Genomic DNA, 22879 nt, shown 5'->3' on the forward strand with positions numbered 1-22879 from the left:
CTTACTACCCCAGTATTTTTAACAGACTACAGTTGCAAGGGCCAATCTGTAAAGAGGACACATGCCTATTGGTTGCTTTCACGTTATCACACACCTGACATAAATACTGGTAGTCCTCACTTAACAATCCTAATTGGGACAAACCATCCCGTCCCACTGAGATTGCCTAGCCCTACCTGTGCTGGCAGAGGAGCCAGACTCTTCCGACTGGTGGGGTCCAGGAGAAGAGCCTTCTTTGCCATCACACCTGCCATCTTGTCCCCCAGGTCGGCTCCAATCCTCCTGACCTTCCACAAGACCTTAAAAGAGCTGGCTCTGCCAGTTGTCTTAGGGCTCCAAATGGGGGAGGGGCTTTACATTGGGGGTGGTTGAGATTAATAACAGATCCCACCTTCCCCCTGCTCATCCTATTTCCTTCCTCCCCATCTTTTATCTAGAGTCGTGTGTTGTATTTTTGTAGTATTTTATTTATATTGTTTTACGCGGTGGCTCAGTGGGTTAGGACGCTGAGCTTGTCGATTAGATGGTCAGCAGTTTGGCGGGTCAAATCCCGAGTGCCGTGTAACAGAGTGAGTGCCTGTTACTCGTCCCAGCTTCTGCCACCTACCAGTTCGAAAGCACGTAAAAATGCAAGTAGAAAAATAGGGACCACTACGGTGGGAAGGTAACAGCGTTCCGTGCGCCTTTGGCATCTAGTCATGCCGGCCACATGACCATGGAGACATCCTCGGACAAGCGCTGGCTCTTCAGCTTTGAAACGGAGATGAGCACCGGCCCCTAGAGTTGGAAACGACTAGCACGCATGTGCGGGGGAACCTTTACCTTTACCTATTTATATTGTAAGCCAGCCAGAGTTACCCTGTGGTAAGATGGGCAGCTAATACATTTAATAAATAAATAAACTCCATTGCTGAGCAGTGTCATTGTTAAGCAAAACATCAGGTGGCAGCTTGGTTACTGATGGCAGTTGCAGCAACCCCAGTTGCTGTTGTTGAGCAAATCTGATGCAGTCATTAGATGAGGACTCCCCCAGATGCAAGCCATTGTTGGAAGAAAGTGGGATTGCCTCCATTTCAGCCCTCCCACCTAACTCCCCCCATCTCTGCCCATTTCACCGCCACCTACCCACTGCCACCAGCTGCCGTTGCCATATTCGGTACTGCCTCGAGAACCATTTGTAAGCCCCTTTATTCAGTGCCATTATAACTTTGGACCATCACTGAATGGATGGATGTTAAGCAAGGATTACCTGTAGTTCAATATGCAAATGTCCGATTGACCTTGGTGCTATCTTTAAACGGATCTATTCCCTGCCCTCCACTCCTTAAGCTGTCTGCTTGAATTGATGAGGCAAGAAATGTGCTTGAGGGATTAATGCCATCTGGATAGACTGGCATAAAAATTGTGGTGGTGGAGGGAGGGGGATAATTAATGAGGTATATTCAAAGAAACCAGCTCTAATGCAGTTAAAACAACAGAGCAGTTTAGTTATTATTTATTCAAGCTGCAGTGAAAATAGAATGATTCAACACTCAGAGTATGGCAATGTTTTTTTTGTTTATTCTGTTAATCTTTTGGCCCTTAGAAAATAATCCCAAGGCATATGACATAGCAACTAAGCACAGCTAGTCTATGTGCTTGGGTTAAGAATGCTTACAAATTTATTTCTGTCTGTGTTATGGAAGGAAGGTGGTACATAACTGGAATGTAAGAGTTGGCAAATAGTTTGCATAGGTGAAGTCATTCAAATTTTCAAAACATATTGCAGATTTCTTACAGAAAGTCTGCCATGGTGACTGTGGTTAAGGCACCCATTTAGCAGAAGGCAAACTGGCAAGTGTGTCTCCCACCATCTAGGTCTCTGGGACGATCTAAAGTTATACCATCCAAATTACTTTATCTTTGTTCTGAGTATATGTGCAACCTTCCAAGCAAATAATTGTCAACCCATAGACACTCTGTCATGTTGTCCATCCATGATGTAACTAATCTAAGTTCTGCATTAAAAAGATGGGTCTGAAGCACTGCGGTGGCAAAGTTATGTCAAGGGGTGTGATGGAAATTGGAGGGTAGAAAGTGCCTACTTCTCTGTTGCTGCTATGTTGTCAAAAGCCACATAATATTAAAGAAATAGTGATACTTGAGTTAAAAATGATTTTAAAGAGAAACAAGATAGTGTTTAATTGGACTTTTCTTAACTGTTAACGGTATTACATAATTATCTGTGAAAGCTAATTTGGGGCAAACATTTCCAGAAGGAGGATTCTCTTTTCATGTGTGATTATTCCCAAGAAGTAAAAATGTACTTTGCAGTTCATGTTTTTAAACATACTTTCCTGGCAAATGCCCTTAGCTGTAGCTCATGGTTTTTGATGACAGAGAGATGATGTCTTGAATTGGGGTTAGCCAGCCAGATGTGGACTTACTTAACAAAGAATAAAGAAAAAGTATAGAATGAATCATTTAATTGACCTGTTGTATTTATGCAGTATTTACAGCTTTACTCTGTTGTATACTTCTCAGAATTCTTGGACTGGGTGTGCTATAAAAAGAAATGCATAATAAATTCGTTTTACTTTTCCATTTTTTAAATTGTTTCCATCGAGATAGAGGTGGAAGCATGTTTTTTTAGTTAGTTGTGGAGTTGGATACAGTTTATGGTCAAATTTGAGGCAATGCTAAGCATGTGGTAGATCTGGGCTGCTTTTCTTCTAATTCCAAAAGAGTTTGTAGAAACAACAGACTCTTGACAATATGGCTTTATGCTTTTTTCCTGTCAGCAGTAGCCAATAATATAGAGGAGAAGCAAATAATATCGCGATTATTGTAAGACTATTTTCCAATATTAAAACTGCCTTTGTTGTTGTTGTTAGTTGCGAAGTCGTGTCCGACCCATCGCGACCCTATGGACAATGTTCCTCCAGGCCTTCCTGTCCTCTACCATCTTCTGGAGTCCATTTAAGCTCACGTCTACTGCTTCAGTGACTCCATCCAGCCACCTCATTCTCTGTCGTCCCCTTCTTCTATTGCCCTCAATCTTTCCCAGCATTAGACTCTTCTCCAGTGAGTCCTTCCTTCTCATTAGGTGGCCAAAGTATTTGAGTTTTAGCTTCAGGATCTGGCCTTCTAAAGAGCAGTCAGGGTTGATCTCCTCTAGGACTGACCGGTTTGATCGCCTTGCAGTCCAAGGGACTCGCAGGAGTCTTCTCTTAGGAAAAAAGTATGGGTTTGTTTCAATAGCAATTTTTTATTTAAATCATGGATCACAGATCTGTTTTAATAATATCTCTTTCTTTCTAACCACTTTATATTGGACAAGTTGAATAAAGGATCTCATTATCTTTTTTATTGTAACTTGCATTGAGGCCTGATGCAGGTGTTATATTGATTCATTTTTAATTATGCCAACATGATTACAAGCCAACCTTGCATCTCTTTGAGGGCGATGGGCAGTACAGAAATGTGAAAAATAAATAAATAAACCTTCAGATCATACTGCTGCTGGCTTGCTGCGAACTTCCTTTCTTAAGTACAGGCACTTATGACCAGAATTGAGCCCAAAATTTATATTGCTAAATGAGACATTTGTTAAGTGAGTTTTGCCCCATTTAACGACCTTTCTTGCTACAGTTGTCAAGTGAATCATTGCAGTTGTTAAGTTAGTAAAACATTTGTTAAATGAATCTGGTTTCCCCACTGACTTTGCTTGTCAGAAGGTCGCAAAAGATGGTTGATCACATGACCCTAGGACTAACATAAATATGAACCAGTTGCCAAGCATTTAAATTTTACATCACATGATCATGGAGATGCTGCAATGGTCATAAATGTGAAAAATGGTCATAAGTCACACTTTTCAATGCCATTGTAACTCTGAACAGTCACTAAACCAATTGTTGTAAGTATATACCTGTATATCTGCACTGGATGTAATTGTGGTTAATTTTGTCCAGGTAGTATGAATAATTATGATTTGAAACCAAAGTTTGTAGTTGTTTAAAAATATATCAATGCAGAAGCTTCCCCCCCTAGGTAAATAACAAGTGAATGGTTGACTATTTTAAAGGTTGATATTTTGTTCTTAATTAAAACACATACTTCTCCCTGTTTATGTTTCTTGTCTACATTTTTTGTCCCCAGAGGTGACAAGTACTTACCGTACACCACTCTATGGCCGGCCATCATGGTGGGGAGAGGATGATGCCAACAATAAACTGGATTCAACAGGTGACAGAAGGCCAGAAGAACAATATTCAGGTCACTATAGCCTAGCTCCCATTTAGCAGCAAAGTCATGTCTTTTATAAATAAGCAATGAGTTCTAACTTTAGGATTCAACCCTTCCATACTTAGTATCTCTATCTTGCCCTTATTTATTAAGATAATCCCGTCTTGCATTAGGATCTGCAAGTGCATTTATTAGGAAAGAAGGATTGCAGAGAAGACCATCCCTTCAAAGCAACATGAGAATGTGGCCCCACGGACCTCTGCTTGTATGAGTGTTGGGTTCCCTCATACTGCTGCTCTTAACCCTCAATAAATGATATATCCAGGTCTTACCAGCAAAACACTGCTTTCTGGCATACTGCTGTAAGAAAACTTTCTTTAAATAACTCCTTGTCTTTAAAACAGAAGAGGGAGATTGTGTGGGAGAAGTAAAGTATGGAAAGGAAGGGTATGCCAAAGGAAAGACAGTGTGTGAAAGGAGCAAGAGTAGACAGAAAGGCAGGGTTAATCTTTGCAGTTCTAACTGGTATTGTCCTGGCTAGATGAATTGTGGTAAATTTTGCTTCCTAAAGAGTGTTTGAAAACTTTCCAAGGAGCAGAAAATGGCTTTCTATCTAGGTAGTAAGAGGTATTGAGCAGTCAGATCATGTGATATACATAGTTCACCAGTTACAATTCTTGCCGGTGTATTTCCAATCCCAATCCAAAGCATTGGTATTTACTTCTAGCCTTTAAAGAGTTAGGGGCTAAAATAGACTGCCGTAATCCATATATCTGTTCATTCACTGAGGCCCCGTCTTGAGTGCCAATCTGTGAGAAAGAGTAGCAGGAACAAGGCTTACATCCTTTTCATGCTTCTGGAACTCAGGATCAGCTGGGTATGCAGGGATCTCTCTTTACAGTCTTTCAGAAGAGCCCCAAAGGAACTTTTAAAAAAAAACCAAAAAAAACCACCCAGTAGTTTCTCCTGATAGTTTTCTAGGTCTGCTTGTTGGATTTTGACATCGTGTGATTCATTTTCATATTTGCTTTGAATTGGTTTTGTTGTTTGACCTATGTTACTTGTTATATTATTAAGTTATGAAATTGTGAGCTGATTTCCTCCCTATATAGACAGAACAAAAGACTTAATCCAACACGAAGAAGAAATCAATGGCAACATCCCTGGCTACAGAGAATCTCAAGGCGAGTCTGTCTATGCATTCCGAAGGGAACCCAGCTACTTCGAAATTCCAACGAAAGAATTCCATCAGCCAGTAAAATCTCCAGAGGTGCAAGTCCATGAGATCCCCACCAAAGATGTCGATGTGGCAGTCTTGCCTGTGGTGCAGAGCCATGCTTCTTTTACCATTGAGTTTGATGATTGCACTCCAGGTAAAATGAAGATAAAAGACCACGTCACTAAGTTTTCCCTCAGGCAGAGGCGGAACCTCACCAAGGATGCTAGCCATGTGGAAATTATCTCTGCAGAGAGTAAGGTGGCTGACTGGCTGGTGCATAATGATCCAAGTCTCATAAGAAGGCAGTCTCCTGGAGATGATGTATACAGTACCAAAAGTGACCTCCCTGTTCACGTGAAGACTCTGAAAGGTAAGCCTCTCACTAAAGAAGGGGTGTCAAACTCAATTTCATTGAGGGCCGCATCAGCACTGTGGTTGCCCTCAAGGGGCCGGGTGGGTATGGCCAGGGTGGGCGTGGCCTACTGGGTGGGTGTGGCTAGAGTGCATATGGCCTATTGGGTGGGCGTGGCCAGCTCTACATCGTTCTCATCAAGGGTGCCTATGGGGGCCTGGGCAGGAGTGGGACAGATCTGAGGGTCTCTGGCAGAAGGAGGGTCTCTGGGCCAGGGCCAAGGCAGTGGGGGCCGTTCCCTCACTGTTTCCAGGATGGCTTCGGGGGCCGCATGAAACCACTTCGCGGGCCGGATCCGGCCTCCGGGCCTTGTGTTTGACATGTCTGCACTAAAGGAATTGATGCTCTGTGCTTTGTTTGTAACATGTAAAAAATAAAACAATAAAATTCAGAGCCAGGGAAATTTTGGAATTAGAGATATTGAGAAGGAACACTATGTAGAAATCCAGACTATGTTATAAAATAGGTTCAGACCTCTTTTCCCTTCTGAGAAGGGTTGAGCTAGCATGAGAAGTAAGTTGTAAATGCAGTTTCCAAGTATGCTTTGGAACATGATTTTAAGAAACAATCATGGGATTTGTGGTGACTCCTAACAAATAATCTGAACGGGAAAACATAGGAAACTACACATTTTATGGATTCCTGCATTATAGGGAATTTCTAGTAAAAATGTCAACAAGGCATGTCTTGGTTTTAATATATTTTTCACACCAGCTGACATCTCTTTAAAGTAATATGTTGGTTGTAAGGAAGAAGCTTTTCAGGTCACAATTTCAAATAGTTACATCAAAAAAAAGTAAGACCTAAAATGTGTATATTTTAAATAAAAAACCATGGTTTAAAATTCCTAGTGCTGTGTAAGTGTAATTGATAACCCTTAATAGACAAATATATACACTATTAAAACTCTCTTGTTTTGTATGCTTGTAACTTTCAGTTGGGTGAAATGTTGTATCACAGGATAACAATTTTTGAATCAATATGCCTTAAATGGACTCCCTCAAATAATATGTCTCAAATCCCATTGGACTGAGCTTTGATTAAGTGGTGGCCACTTCAGTATTGCCATGCCACTACAGTCACCTGTGGTCATTCTTTCTAACATCCCTGTGTGCTTTTCACAAGGATAGTCAGTGGGGAAGCCTAAAGACAGTTGAAAGTTACTCTCACTCCCACTGCTTTTTTGGTAATTCTTTTTATCTGTTTAGGTAAGGAAATTTCTCTGAAAGGAGGACTCAGTAAGTCCTGGGTTGTCTAATGCTGTCTAAAGGAAGGGGCAGGGGGATAGTACTGACATACTGACATAGAAAGGAAGCATGCCTTATCCTAGAATAATCTGATCTGCGTTCCTGTTTTTTAGGTAACAGACATGAAGATGGAACCCAAAGTGACTCAGAGGACCAAGTAGCACCTAAGCCAGAGAAAGAGACAGGTAGCAATGAGCATATAGCAGAGCAAGCCAAACTCCAGCGCCAAATTCGACGTGATCCCCAGGAAATGCTCCACAACCAGCAGGCCTTTGTCATTGAGTTCTTTGATGATGACACGCCCCGGAAGAAAAGATCACAGTCTTTCACACACAGTGGCCATTCTACCCAAAATGAGGTTGATCCCATCCTGAAGACAAAAGTTGAAAAACGCAAAATTACAGTGCCTGCTGAGAAACCAGGAAGTTCTGTGTCTTCCCAACATGCGCCTGCCACAGGAACCAAAGGGCCAAGCAACGCATTCACCACTCCAAGACCTGGCTCCTTCAGGAGGGAGAAGGCAGATGAGAGGGTCAGCTCTTCCTCATCCTCAACATCACGAACACCTGTAAAAAGTCATGGGAGTGTTGGAAGGAAGTCAAAATTAGCTCAAGATTTTGCTGCTGAATTTTTAAAGGAAAGCTCTCAAGTGACTCAGCTCAACACTGAAAAGCCCACTCCTGTGCCAACACCACTAAACTCCCGAGTAGTAATTATCCCATCAGCACCAGAAACAATTCCTCCACCAATTGCTGATCCTCAAGTGGCCAAAGCTAGAAAACAGGAAGAGGAAGATAGCTTGAGTGAAACAGGCACGTACACTATTGAAACTGAATCACAGGACAAAGAAGTAGAAGAAGCTCGAAAAATGATTGATCAGGTAAGCTCATAGTTCTTAAAAACAAAAAGAACTGGCGCATTTTTGCCATTTAGAATTTGCTAACCAAAATATTGGGGTAAGAATAGTAAGGCCTGGTACATCCACTATACTGCTGCTAACCAACTAAATTAATAGGACTAGTAGCCTTTCCTTGGCCCCTATTGCATTTGCTCATGAGTTTACTTGCTCTTGCTTTAAACATTGCAACTTTAAACTAGTTTTCATTTTATCCAGCTTGGTTTGATAGCTGCCAAACCCTTCTTTGATGGAAACCCAGATTAACCTTGTGCAACTAAAACAATTACAAAAGCCGCTCTTAAATAAGGCATTAATGGAGAAGGGCCAGTTGATTTGTGTGTGTGAGAGAGAGAGAGAGAAAGGGGGGGGGGGAAGGGAGGGGGGGAGAGAAAGAGAGACAAGAAGTTGGGATCATACAAAACCTGTGGCTGAATCCTGATCAGATAATCCTGACTGAAAATGTCACGTCTGCACTGGAACAAAATTTTGCAGTAGCTAAGTCTTATTTATCATAGACTGCAGGGAAGGTGATACGCTTGCCTTATCAGAGAAATGGTTGGGGTATAAATTTAATAAGCAAATAAGGTTGATTAAGGGTTGTATCTTTTGCACAAAATTTAAAACAATCATTGGGTGTAGAAAGAGAAAGGGTATTGGGGTTGTGTTGTGTTACATGCAATATTTGAAAGAGCTGAATTTCTATTTTTCTTAGCTAGGCTTGTGCAGCTTGTAACCTTCCAGTCAAATGTGGTTGGTCAAGAATCTTGACAACTACCTAGTGCTTATAGTGGTATTCTGCCAAAATACACGGTACTACATCACTAATCCTATTTCAGTTAGGAAACAGAGCAAATTTTAGAACAAGCCAAGTTAAAAAAAATGCAAGAGGATGCTTAGAAACAGGGCATTCAACCAAGCTGCAATCAGTAGACAAATAGACTTTGGCCTTGTCTCTGGATATATAAAAAATGTAACTCAAGATTTCATTTACTTGCAATTAACTGCTTTCCAGGGAATTCAACTATGAAGAGAATTTGATGTAGTAGCCATGTTAAGACTAGGAACTGGGAGATCGTAAGTATTAGGCCTCTCTTTGGCATAAAAACCTGTTGAGTGGCTTTCAGCCAGTGACCCACTTAGCCTAATCCAACTCACAATGTTGTTGCAGCCTTTGAGCTGCACCAGATAAAGAAGTTATAAAAACAAAGCTCCTTTCCCACCCAGGAAAGAGTCTAATTTTTCTGAGATACAATAGTTGGCCATTTATAGGGATAGTTGGCCATTTATATATATAAAAAGCCTTCAATTGCATTTGTAGTGCAAGAATACTTTTACTAAGACAAGTGTTTACAGAGCAGGAAAAAAAACAGATCTGAGGTTTCCGTGCAAAAGCTGCCTACGTACTTTCCCAGGTCCTCCCCCTCCCCCCTGGTTATCTCCCAGTTAGTGTCCAGTTAGATTCAAACTTACTGTTTTGGTAACAGTTCTGGTGTTTGGCAGTCTCGACGATAGTTCACATTCCATTCTGAATGCCTTGGGGTCTCTGGCAGGTACTTGGGAGTGGTTTCTGTTTCTTGTTCCCCCCACCCCACCTAATTGATAGTTTCCTCCTCCCATGATTCATGGCAGTCTGGCATCAATGAAGCAGCGGTGAGGCGAAGCAGGATGGCAGCACTGACACCATTTCCAAATGAGAGACTTCATTTCCCCTCATCATCCCCACATGATAATGTTATCTAGTATGGGAATGACATTTGCAACCACGAAATCTAGTAACAATACAATAGGCTAACTTTGAATTACATACATTCTTTGCTATATATGTGTGTATTTGCTGATGGCTTGTTCAAGGAACCCTGTGAACTATTACAACAGTTTTGCCTCTTCAGATTTTGATCAACCTGCCCTTGCATGAACTGCAAGAATAGGGGGATTGTGAACATGCAGTTGGACAGCTGCATTGGGGTTGATAATTACAGGTTGGGTAGACATGTATTGTATAATAATTAATAATGCTATATCAGTTTGGAATGTGTTTCCCTATTTGTTCTAAACCAATGCTTTCTTATGCAAAAATAGATAAAAGATGGTAAAAAAGATGTGAAAGGAGTAGGCACCATGATGATTCCCAGTGTTTTAAATTACAGTACAGCTTTCATATTCTCAAAGATCTCAGCCTGTGTAGATTGATAATGGTGGACCTGGAAGCTCAAAATATTAGGAAGGCAAAGTTTGCCTTTCCCAATTTTTCCGTGGTGACACGTTTCTCTGATTCATCCCATATTGGAGTAATAATTGCAAGAATAACATCCTTGTCACCTGATAGCTGCCTGATTGAGCCTCTTTTTTTTTTTTTGCTTCTGGCCTCCCAGATCTTCATCTTACAGATGAAAATATCTTTAAGAAAGAGGTTCTCAACCTGCTAATCCAGAATTGAAGATGAATCACTATGAGGATGTTAAGGGGGGATTTGTTTAAGCTTCCTTTGTCTTTCTGTTCACCAGGTTTTTGGTGTTTTGGAGTCTCCTGAATTTTCCAGAATTTCTTCAACCTTCAGGCCAGTTATAAAGGGCGAAAAAGAAGAATTAGGGCACAATCATTTGCTTGGGGAAAACGGCTCAACTCCAAAGATGACGATGATGCAGGTCATCGCTTCCAAAGTGGCAACTGGTCATCATGCAGATATGCAGGTACAGTCAATATGTAAAAATAGTATCCAACTCCTTATTCACCTACACACCTACACACTGAATAGAACTGGAGGAGATGTTAATACAATTTTTGAAGAATGTTTCCTTTTGATGTTATTTATGGTAATCATAAGTTTAGATTTACATTGGTCACAAGCTCATGTCACTTACAGCAGGACGTTTTGTTGATATTACACAGATAATTAATACCCCACACTTTTTGCCTCAAAAAGTGCACAAAATGGAGTTGTAGTTAGAGACGCTTGAAAAGTTCAGTTACAAAAAACAAACAAACATACAAGTGAGCTGCCTAGACTAATATGCAGATTGGAATGCGTTTAAAGTGGGCTTTTACCCCCCCCACACACAATATTTTTTTTGCAATACAGTGCACTGGTATTTTTTTGTTTTTATTTTTAAAAAAGCTAATTTAAATACATACCCAGCTATAAATTCTAGGAAAAAGTATTTGGAAATATAACCTGCAGTGTGCAATTTATTATAGAAAGTGAATAATCATATGTATAACAAGTGTGGATTAGAATTTACATCCCTATTTTTTTGAAATGCTCTAATAGCCTTAAAATATTTATTTATTTTGAAACAAACTCCATTTAACTCAGTGGGTTTTATTTTTGAGTTTATGTACAGAGACTAATGTTTTTAACTGTATTATTTTACATTTGCATACCTGGAAATTTCACAGAAGTGTAAATCATTATAAATGCCTGTACTTTATAACGAAACCAATTTTAATATTAAAGATACAAAAGCATTGGGGGAAAAAAACCCTTAATGAACTGAGTCCACCCCTTACATTACTTCACTTGTATTATTTTAAAACTAAGGTTTTGATCTATGGCCTTTTTTTTACTGTTATATAGAACATATTACTCTGATGCTAATATAAATATTTTCCAGCCTAGGTTTGAAATATATGATTTCAGTGTTTAAATAAATATGATATTAATAAATGATACTGCAGACTTCATGTTCACTTTAAAAAGTTATTACTATTTTATAACTACCAAGAGCCTTGGTGGAGCAGTGGGCTAATGCCTCCTTAAGTAACACCAGCTGCCTGCAGTTAGTGCAGGTTCGCATCCCACCAGGCTCAAGGTTGACTCAGCCTTCCATCCTTCCGAGGTAGGTAAAATGAGGACCCAGATTGTTGGGGGCAATAAGCTGACTTTGTAATAATGCCGCTTGGGGGGGGGGCGAAAGCCCTAATAAGCAGGCATATACATAGAATGAAGGCTATTGCTAAGCACATTGATTTGTGCTTAGATTGTAAGCCGCCCTGAGTCTTCAGAGAAGGGTGGGATATAAATGGGATTAAAATAATAAAATGTAATACAAGCTCATATTTGTAGCTCTTAGACTTTGGTTACTATCTGTAATCACTTTGATTCTGACTTACGTTCGTTTGCCCTGGGTGAAGAATTGGGAAGCAGTTTTGGACTACCTAGAAAAACCTGAAAGGGCATCATTGGGAACTGTAGATTGATTGAAAAGTGGAAAAAAAAATCAATGTGCAACTTCTTTTCTCTGTTGAATCTTCCACTGATCCCTCACTTTTTTTTCAAAAATCAAATCTGAATCCAGCTGTGTTTCAGCAAAGCAGTTACTTATGAATATCTAGCTGTGATGGAATTTTAAAATGCCACACTAAACTTTGGTCATGTTTTAACCATGTCACATCTTCCACCTTTTGCAGATGTCATCTTCAGCCCAAGGTAGCCAAAAATGGGTCTCAAGATGGGCAAGCCTTGCAGATAGCTACACAGGCCCAGGTTCTGCCCCTGGACCTGGGGATGTTGAGCCAGCTTCCCTCTGTCACGTTAACACAGGTAGATAAAGCAACGGATGTCATTCTTGCATTTCAAAGGACGTTAATTGTATAAAATCAACTTGTTTCTGTACCCATTTTTCATCGTTTTAAATTTGGGTTTATATTCCAAGAGTATAATTTAATGTTCCTAAACTGAATATTTTTGCTGCTAAGAATTCCTTTATATAGGAGGCAATATCAAAGTATGTGATACTTGAGGAACATCCTCCATGTCCAAATGTGAGTAGCTTCTGCTTTGGAATTCAAATTGGCTAGCAATGCAAATTTTTCAGTATTGAAGTGATATGATCAAAGTAAATTTCTTTGCAGGTGTACATTATATCAATGTAAACTTTTCAACTCAAGGTTTATTGATAATTTCTAGGCTGTCATTTGTCAATAACTCTTGTTGTCTTACAAGGAATAGCATATGCTACATTGCAATATTTTAGGTAGAACGTAGATAATTTAGAAATGGACACAGGTGACACACTAAATTAAATGCCAAGTTTTCCTTGTCATTTGACAATCCTTTGAAAGCGTATGGTTAACGAGCAAGCCCATACTGTGAATCAGGTTTTTCAGAAGAATGTAACTTATTTATGAATCTTTGCATTCCAATATAATATGGGTTCCCTACTGACAACAAAATCTCCATCCTTTTTTAATTGAATCTCAGGTTATTCATCTTTGCCATCTCACCATCTCATTTAGGCAATATTAAAGAGTATCAACCAGCCATTTGGAGTTAAATTTTATAAATTAGTAGAGATGAATGTCACTATTAACATTTCATTCCAGAGGACCCTTCCCAATGAGACTATATAAAAACAGCACAGAAGCCTGTGAGACTTCACAGGTCCATTATCTGTGGATTCACTCACTTCGTACTATCTGGACACAAACTGATAGGAAATATTGGAAATGTTGCAGTACAATGACTTCAATGCTTAGTTCTATCAAGTTGTTCAGAAAGATGCTATAATGGTATTACAAGTTGTCTTGAAATCCAACAGAATCCATTTGATGGCGTTTAAAACTTAAGCTTAAAAATATTGTATCCTACAATTTGAGCTTGATGAAATACCCTGTTCATATTGCCATATTTTACTCATGTCAAAAGATTTCTGGAAAAGGGGAGAGAAGAAATACCTTCAAAGCAAATTTTAGTTGTTCTTCATGCATCAAAACACTAAACATGGAAACAAGTTTTCTGTGCCAGTTCCCTTCTTTCATGCCTTTTTTCTCCCTCATGGAATGTGATTGAATTTATTTATGGAACCATCTTGTAGATTTTAGAATTCTAGAAAATCAGTTCTAAAATCTTGGCAAGAAACTCCATGGAGGAGAAAGGCATTTTTCTCTCTATAGAGAGTGATGAGTAGGACAAAGGGACAAAGCTAAGAACAGAAGAAGGGCAAAGATGACGCAAAGCTCTCATCTCTCATCTCTCACTAACTTTGCATACAACAAGACATCCTAACTTTTGAGTTTAATGACTGTCTCCCTATCTTTTTCAGAAAAGGATTCCAGTTCTAGAATGGGAGAATCTGAGATTTCAGTGGCATCACGGACCAGAAGACTTCTTCCTCAACTCCCTCCTGGTGAAAAATTGGAAAGTCCAACACCAACTATTTTAATTTGTCAGGAGACCTTTCCTGAAGTTTCCCAAAGGAACTTTAGTAATGATTCCAGGGAAGAAATATTTGTGGATTCTGACAGTCGGTTGTTAACTCAGGAAGATTTGGATCCAGATAGCCTTAGTGATGCCAGCAAATCTGATGATGGTATCAACTTGGAAAAAGGTAGGAAAAGCCAAGATGGCACCAAAATGTTAGAACAGGATCGAATAAAGGCTGAATGTGCAAAGTCTAGAAGCTCTCAGTGTCCTATGCCAAGACTTTCAGGCTTGAGAGCTCTAAGTGATCCACTGTCAACATCTTTCTATATGGGTGATGAGGCAGAAGACATTGGGGTACCTTCAAAGCTTACTTCAAACATACCTCCTCCTCCTCCTCCTCAAATAGACAAAGAAGAACCTCCTTTCAAGTATGGAAAGACTGCCAAAGGAATGAACAATACCTGTCTTTACTCAAATGGAAAAATGGTTATGTCATTACACCAGGTACTACCAGAACAACAAGCTGTAGCCACAAAAGAAATTTCATCTTTTGTTAGGCAAGAGAGTTTTACCAAAGAGAAGTCAAGCAGCAACATTCCTCAAAACAGGCTACCACATATCTCAAGTCATCCTCTGCTGAAAGATCTTGAGGTCACACGAGCAAATCGTATGGACTATAATCCTGAGACCCATCTCCTTCTTAAAGACACTGAAACTGCACTGGCAGCCTTGGAAGCCAAAATACTTAGCCAAACTCACCAGCTAGATGCTCCAGAAAATCCTTCTGGGCAGTTAGAAGATTCTTTATCTGGAGAGTCTGATGTGGACACAGCCAGCACTGTCAGCTTGGTAAGTGGTAAAAACCTGCCAATTCACCCACCAAAGCAAAAATCTGCGACACCTTTACAGAAAGAGAGGCCATCATCTACACCATCTGGCCAAGAGCAAGCTAGTGCACGTGAAAGGCTTTCAGAAAAACGGAAAGCAATTCCACCTGAGACCAGGAGCAAAGGTGAAAATGCAAGGCGTTTTCAAGTGAAACAAAGCATAGGAACAAGTGGATCTCAGGATTATACAGATGATGAGAGAAGTAGCAGCCTCCCATATTTGCCTCCAAGTGAAGTAGCCTCCTCTGACCAAGAACAAGCCCCCTCAAGGCCTCTTTCTAAGAAGAAGCCTTTCTCACAGTCAGCCAAAGAAGATCACAGCAAGGTAACCACAACGGTGCAAAAGATTCAACAAGTTCTTACCAGGTCAAATAGTCTATCAACCCCAAGGCCCACGAGAGCCTCCAAGCTTCGCCGTGCCCGGTTGGGAGATACCTCAGACAACGAGAGTGCCGATGCTGAGAAAACAGCAGCACATCCTGAAGGAACCACAGCATCTTCCAAGCAACCCGTGGAGGCCAAGAAGCTCTCAAGGCTTGACATTCTTGCCATGCCAAGGAAACGGGCAGGGTCTTTCACAGTGCCAAGTGACTCTGAAAGTGCCCCATCAAAGCCAACCTTTTCTGGGCGCAGTGCAGAGTCGTACTATTCTACTCGAAAACCGCTGGTGTCAGAAGCTAAAAATGCTGTTAAGAAAACATCAGCGGCAGTAGCTGCTTCCAAGCAATCTTTCAGCAGGACACGTTCCAGCAGTGTGAAATATGCCTCTACCTCCAGTGAGTAATTGGGTCTTTGCACTTTTTTCTTTATAATTATGATTTTCCAATACAAATTGCCTACGTTATGCAAAAGATAATGTCAGAATCCATTTATATCATATTCATAAATGGAATGTTTCAAATATTATTCCATGGATTCTGCCATCTCCCGAAGAGAAGAGAATAGATGTGTATTGAACTGGTATTAGGCATTTCAAAGGAAAGGAGAAGCCTTTTGAACTGGGGAAACAAAAGGGGGGGGGCTAGCATCTGGCTTGTGTCACGGAAGAGAGCAATAAACATGAAGGGTCCTAAGTTCCTTTTTCCCACGAGAGGGATGATACGAGATAAAGGATGGGGGATTGACCAAATGGGGTTAAGGGGGGTTAAACCCGGAACTCTTTATAAGGGTTTACTTCGTGGAATAATATTAAGTCCTGTCTCGTTTCCTACAACCAAGCATGTCATAGTAAAGATTCTTTTTGGAATAGATTTGACTCCAAGAATTTTGTCTTCCTAAGACGTGGTTTGGGGTGGGTCCTGACAGATAACAGTTGGAGATGACTCTAACCCCTTGTCATAATATAATCCTCCTTCATATTTTCTTTACTTTTTGCATTTGTATAATCACAACAGAATTTCCTTCTTACTGGTTTATTTCAAATCTCAAACGCTATTATAATGCACCTGTCATGTTCAAAGTCACTGTGTCTACATCCTGCATGTCCAGCCTCTTATAATTTCCATTACACTCCTCTGGCTAGCTCCTTAGATAAGGTACTGATAAAATGCTTCTATTTCTATCTAGGAAAAAAATGGTGTATTTTCTCAATATCCTTCTTTTGAATTTTTTAAGGCTCCTGAAAGTGCCAAAATTGCATATTTCTTAGAACAAGCAATATAATTGGGAATCATAAATCTCCGTCCAGTGTGTTCTAAATTAGAATTTTAGATTACACTAACAAAATAGATGTGATATAAGTCATAGTACTGACATGGGCAGCATATACATTTAATAAATAATAAAATAAACAACTTTATAGCCTTCTAATGGCAAGGCAGCTATAATTGACGTGGGATCTCCTCGGTAGAGGATTATATTCACAGAAAAGACAGTCTGTCAGTGTATGTGCATATTTTCATCAGATATGCACATGTGGTTTGAGTAATATCTGTAGGATGAGATAAGCAGTACTATGTTCTCCAGATATTTTGGATTGCAACTCCCACAATTTTGGCCAGTAGCAACAATACCTGTGACCAATAGGAGTTGACATCCAAAAGTTCTAAAGGCACCAAATTCCCTATCCTGAATCTAAAGAAACTTCTTGCCAAACTGTATTTTTTTTTACTAACTCCTGTGTTTTTATTTATCACTGGGAGACACAGCGACTGTAAGAAAAGACTATAACTTGACATATCCTCTGGGAATGAGTTTGGAAAATATGATATAAATGGATTCTGACAGAACCATTTATTTATAAGTAATTTCAATTTATCTCTAGTGAATATTTAAGACAACATCTGTTCAAATGAATCAAAGCCTTTGAATGGCACCACATATAAATGGACTACATAAATAATAGTGCACATGATGTATCAGTAAGGATCGAAAGTTATGGATCATGTATTTTGGGGCAATGCTGCTTATTTCAGTTTTCACCTCAATCTTAATTTTGCCCACTCTTTCTTTCAAATGAATTGGTTTTTTGTCTTTTAGTGTTTTGCAGCAATGGTTAACAAGTTTCAGTGTAGAAATTAAGATTGGGAGTATATACAAATCACCATGTGACTAATATTTCTAACCTAACTAATGACCTGTAGGTTGTGGACTTTCTACTTCATCTGTATTGACTCTAGTTTGTAGAAGGGCAGTTCTAAGTGTTTCAGCATTCAGTCTTATATATATGTATATATATATGTATATATATATATATATATATATATATATATATATATATATATATATATATATATATATATGTTTTCGTAGATTCTCGCGGGTGTCTGTATGTGTAGATCTAGAGTCTCGGGTTTCTTCCCGCGTTCCTTTCATCTTCAGAAAGTTGTGGCGACGTTTCGTCGAAACGTCGCCACAACTTTCTGAAGATGAAAGGAACGCGGGAAGAAACCCGAGACTCTAGATCTACATATATATATATATATATATATATATATATATATATAGAGTCTCGGGTTTCTTCCCGCGTTCCTTTCATCTTCAGAAAGTTGTGGCGACGTTTCGAACTTTCTGAAGATGAAAGGAACGCGGGAAGAAACCCGAGACTCTAGATCTACACATACAGACACCCGCGAGAATCTACGAAAACATATATATATATATATATATACACACACACACACATATATTATATATTATATATAATAGCATATATAACATGGTTTTGTCTCTTGTGAATACATTTTGGGGTAGGTGAGACAGAAATAAGCGTAGATTACTTTAAACCCAGAGATAAAAGAACCTCATAGAGCAGTTCTGAACCATTACTTTCCAAAAGCAGATTGCATTGCTGCTGAAGTATGTCATAAAAAGATATTCTCCAAATTGTTGCTTTTCTAATAGACATATAGCAAATTGTTGCTTTTCTAGAGACCTATAGAGTTGGGGTGCTAAGGGAACTGCAGTCCAATAGCTCTGGAAGTTACAGATAGTCCTCGACTTATAACCATTTGTTCAGTGACCATTTGTAATTACAAGAGCACTGGAAAAGTGACTTGGGATCATTTTTCACACAGCCGTTGCAGCATCACATGATCAAAACTTGGATGCTTGGCAAGTAGCATGTTTTATGACAGTTGCAGTGTCCTGGTATCATGTGATCACTTTTTCCAACCTTCTGACAAACAAAGTCAATGCGGAAGCCAGATTCACTTAACCATTAATTTAACAACTGCAGTGATTTACGTAACAACTGTGGAAAGAAAGGTCATAAAATGGGGCAAAACTCACTTAACAACTGTCTTGCTTAGCAACAAATTTGAGGCTCAGTTGTGGTTGTATGTCGAGGACTATCTGTATTGTTATAACAGAAAAAAAACACAATGGATTTGTCTTTCAGTAAATGCAACCAGGGACATCTGATTTAGGCAGGCCTTTGCCTTTAACTCTTCATCATTATGTACAGTGTGAAGGCCGCACAGCCCCACAGAAACAATCTCTTATATATAACATGAGAGACCACCAGGTTACCCTTCTTGTAGAGTTTTCTTTTTCACTCACTGCCTGTTTACATAGTCAGTAATTCTGAAGTAATTCATTCCCCATTGTTAATTGCTGGATGACATAAATTACAATTAAACAAAAAGACTTGGAATGTTGAAGTTGTCCACAGGTCGCTGTTCTCTGTGGAGATAGCCACATGGTTCCAGCCTTTGTCTATTGCTTTGAGCATTTAGTTTAATAGAGATGGGAGCTCAGGGTAAAGGCTATAATTCAGGAATCAAAGCTCTTTTGAAAGTCTTGATTCCTGTTTCTGGCATCTCAGAAGATGAACACTTAAGATCCCTTTCTAACAGTTAGAAAGTTGCTGCAAGTTAATGTAGGTAGTGTCTAAAACAAGCTAGACGGGTTAGCTATTGGGTAGTTCTCTGGGCTTCAGCATATAATATGGTGTTGCAAGCCGTAGAGTCACTCAGTAATGACATGGGTAGTGTATTAATTTAATAAATAAAATATAAACAAGGCAGTTTAGAATCAAATGCGTCATTCCATTGCAAAAGAAAAAAGTACTAATCTTATTTTAAATAAAGGCTTTCTTCTAAATTCATTTTACTGCCATGCTGTCACAGCCACTATAAAGTGTAGAATGCAGTCTTAGATAGACTTGAGGTCTAATCTAAAGTTTTGAATCTTTGCTTTATTTTACTTCTTTTGGTAATTTCTATAGTCAACAGTTAAACTGTAAATGTACTGCTGAGAGGATTGAACCATTGTTTTCTTAAAATTGTTATCTCTCTTCAAATCTCTTAGAAGCTATTTTGCAAAGTTTGAAACAAATGAATGAGCAATGCTGAATGAAATACCGGTTTAAGGAACCTGCAGTATGAGGGGTCTAGTATAAGGAGTGGGGTTTGCTCCTTATGAGCACTGATGACGTTACCTAGATTAGGTAATGAAAAGTCTGCAAGAAAACCAGCAAGCTCAGAGAGCACCAAGAGCTACAAATTTCCCCTTTATTGGAACCTGTAGTATTCCTGACTGTGTAAACAAGCCAACCATTTCTGCTTTTCCTGCTGGCCTTAGAGGTACTTACTTGTACTTGGAAATGGAGCCATCTGAAATTAAAGATTCCTAAGGCAAACACATGGAAGACTAACTTGTCTAATTGTCTCTCTTGGGGCCTTCCGTGCAAGTTGAGATAAAAAACCTATGCCACATGTAGAAAAATCCCACTGTGTCAAATTTTATAGTTACATGCATATCTACCTAGCAAAATATTTTTCATTCATTGATATTGATTAATTTAATTTATGACAGCAGAAAGAAGATGGTGGTGACCACTTTACCACACATTTCATCACACATTTGCACTTCATCTGATGAATTATTCCTACTGCTTGAGAGGTTGATATAAATGAGTTCTTAACCCTATAGGATGAATTGCTTCTCCCTGCTTGTATGCCTGCGGCTCTGTTCAAGTGTTGGCTATATGAGGTACTAACAAATGTAGAGCATGGGTCAGTGTGAAACAACTGATCCCCAATATTACGTGTCCATCTAACTCTACCCAAAACTTTTGCACCTGCAGAGAGGAAGCCCCTAAAGTTTTCTGTACAACAGAGATTGGCAATCTTAAATTTAGTGCAACCACAAAACTAAAAATATACTTTAAAAGATAGCTGATATCTCACAAGATCATTAAATTTCTTGGTGATTTTGGTATTCCTTCATATTTCTCAAGACTTTGGGCAAGAAATTTGGTGTTCTCATCAAATCTTTTGAGATACCATAGTACAAGGAAATTCTATTAGAAATTATGAAATTTGAAGTTTTTATGCAGTTTGGGGCATTGTTTTATTTTTTTTTCAATGCTTATGTCATTGCAGTGAAGCCAGGCCTTGTCCTAACTGATTGAGGGGCTGGGGAAAAGGATCCAGTTGAGCATTTAATTAGCTCAGCTTCCAAATGGAATAATATCTCTTCACTGGGGAGCATGTCCTATCTAGCAATGATGAAAACATTAGCAGGTGGCCACCAGATGATTGGAAATAAAGGGTATGACAGATGTGTGATGAAGTGTATGATAATTGGGTCATCTACGTTCATTCCAGCTAAAGTGCAAGCCTTTGATTTTCACACCTATTAAAAATCTCTTCCATCTCATGGTATGCACAGAAGTTTCCTTGCCCCTGCTTTTCTTGGGCTGATTGCCTTTGTGTTATGGCTTTTTTGAAGTCTTGTCTTTACTTTTCTTCAATTTTTTCTTCCTTACCACCATCTGAAAACCAATTCATTTTATGTAAGCTTCGAGGAGGCGGCATCAGGGCTCAGATTATACTTCCACTTCCGAGGAGGAGTATGGCTCAAATCACAGTTCCCCTAAACACAAACGCTCCCATACCTCAACAGCCACCCAGACCCCCAGGACCCGTGGCTCCGGGTTGAGTAAACAGAAGCATAGCCACAACCGAGAGACGGAAGATGAAGATTATGGTGAACAGGATCCCTACAGTTTCATTGTGCAGACTTCAGAGATAGCAGAAATAGCCAGGTGAGACACAGCTTGGCAATACTTTGAGCAATGGATCAAACTGTTGGAGTGGGCACAGGTGAGAAAGGATTACACTGAATCCAAAGAAACTAGTTTGGCATTAAATGAACCAATAGGGTGAGTATGTTGTACAGTGGTTTTACAGTACTTTTTAGCATGTTTGCCCCATGTCTCCTACCATCCACAAAACAAGCTTGACATAACTGCTTCATTTTACCATGCCTACCAAAAAATAACAGGAAAAAGAAATTGAGCTTTTCCAATCAGCTGCGGCTTCAAATGCGCAAAATAATCGACCCTGTCCATCTCCAACCCAAGAATGGATAGCCTGTGTTTTTGGCAACCCTTGGGGCTTCCACTGATTAGATTGGCTGAAGATCAGCAGTGCAGGTTCTTTTGTTTGTTTTTTCCGGTGTGGGAATTGCAAACTTGCAAATAAGCTCTATAATAGGCAATCTCTAGTCCTGCCACTTCTAATCTGCAGCCGTTACTCTTCTCCAGCCTCAAAAACTATTACCGTAAGTTTTTACCTCCTTCAACATGTTTCAGTTTAGGAAAATGCAAATGTATGTAATTAACTTACCAATTTAAAATAGTAAGTTGAAATGGTTATATGACAATCCTGATTAAAAGACTGGTTCCAATTCTGGCAAACCTAACTTTGTAGAACTGGATTTAAAAACATAAACCGGAACATTTCGAATTACGTCCCACAGCATTTGTCACAATTGCATTTTTATTTTCAGACACAGTTTATTGCCAGTTTATTGCCTTGACGTATTTAACGATTTGTTTATTCCAAGCAATTGAGGGAGCAGGGCAGGTAATGTGATTATTGGGAATAGCTGGAAAACTCCAGAGCCATTGTCCCTTTGCTTTTACTTCAGCAGTTGATTGGGAAAATGGACTCCTACTAGTTCAATGGTCAACTCAGGATCCCAATGTCATGGTTCCGACAGATAGAGACAAAGCAGAACTCTGAGGCTTGGAAATTCCTCAAAGAACATGTTTATTAGTTACAAAGTATTGGTACGATCAAAAGTGAAACCAAGTCTGAATTTCCAACTAAAAATTGCAAAGTATATTGTCCCACCCACTAAACTATGCAATCAACTACTTTCCCCAATACTAAGTTGGATAGATCAAATTTAAGTTCAACATGTAACTGTTTTCTAAATACTTTGTAATTTTTGATGTCCTGTGGCATAGTTGCATACTCAACCCCAAATTCACTGATTAGATCACAGTGAAATATAGACTATATTTCACTGGGGACTATAACTGCCCTTCCCATTGGCATTCTGGCTGAGATTGGTGAGAATGAAAATCTGGAAGGTACTTGTTGTCTACCCTTTAT

At 39.4% G+C, this 22879-nt stretch overlaps 1 protein-coding gene across 4 annotated transcripts in view; it reads left to right on the plus strand.

Annotated features, from left to right (window-relative positions):
- Positions 1–22879, plus strand: part of CEP170B (centrosomal protein 170B) — a 70424-nt gene that overhangs the window by 34117 nt on the left and 13428 nt on the right. For 3 of the 4 annotated variants that reach the window (XM_083359955.1, XM_083359956.1, XM_083359957.1), the window contains exons 7-13: positions 4141–4257; positions 5340–5816; positions 7219–7985; positions 10508–10693; positions 12411–12543; positions 14045–15808; positions 21276–21522. In XM_083359955.1, the coding sequence (XP_083216081.1) occupies positions 4141–4257; positions 5340–5816; positions 7219–7985; positions 10508–10693; positions 12411–12543; positions 14045–15808; positions 21276–21522 (3691 nt within the window). The remainder of the gene's footprint in view (positions 1–4140; positions 4258–5339; positions 5817–7218; positions 7986–10507; positions 10694–12410; positions 12544–14044; positions 15809–21275; positions 21523–22879) is intronic. The other variant, XM_083359958.1, reaches the window with a different exon arrangement.

Source organism: Vipera ursinii (genome assembly GCF_947247035.1).
Source record: "Vipera ursinii genome assembly, chromosome: 1".
In the NCBI taxonomy this organism is placed as follows: Eukaryota; Metazoa; Chordata; class Lepidosauria; order Squamata; family Viperidae; genus Vipera; species Vipera ursinii.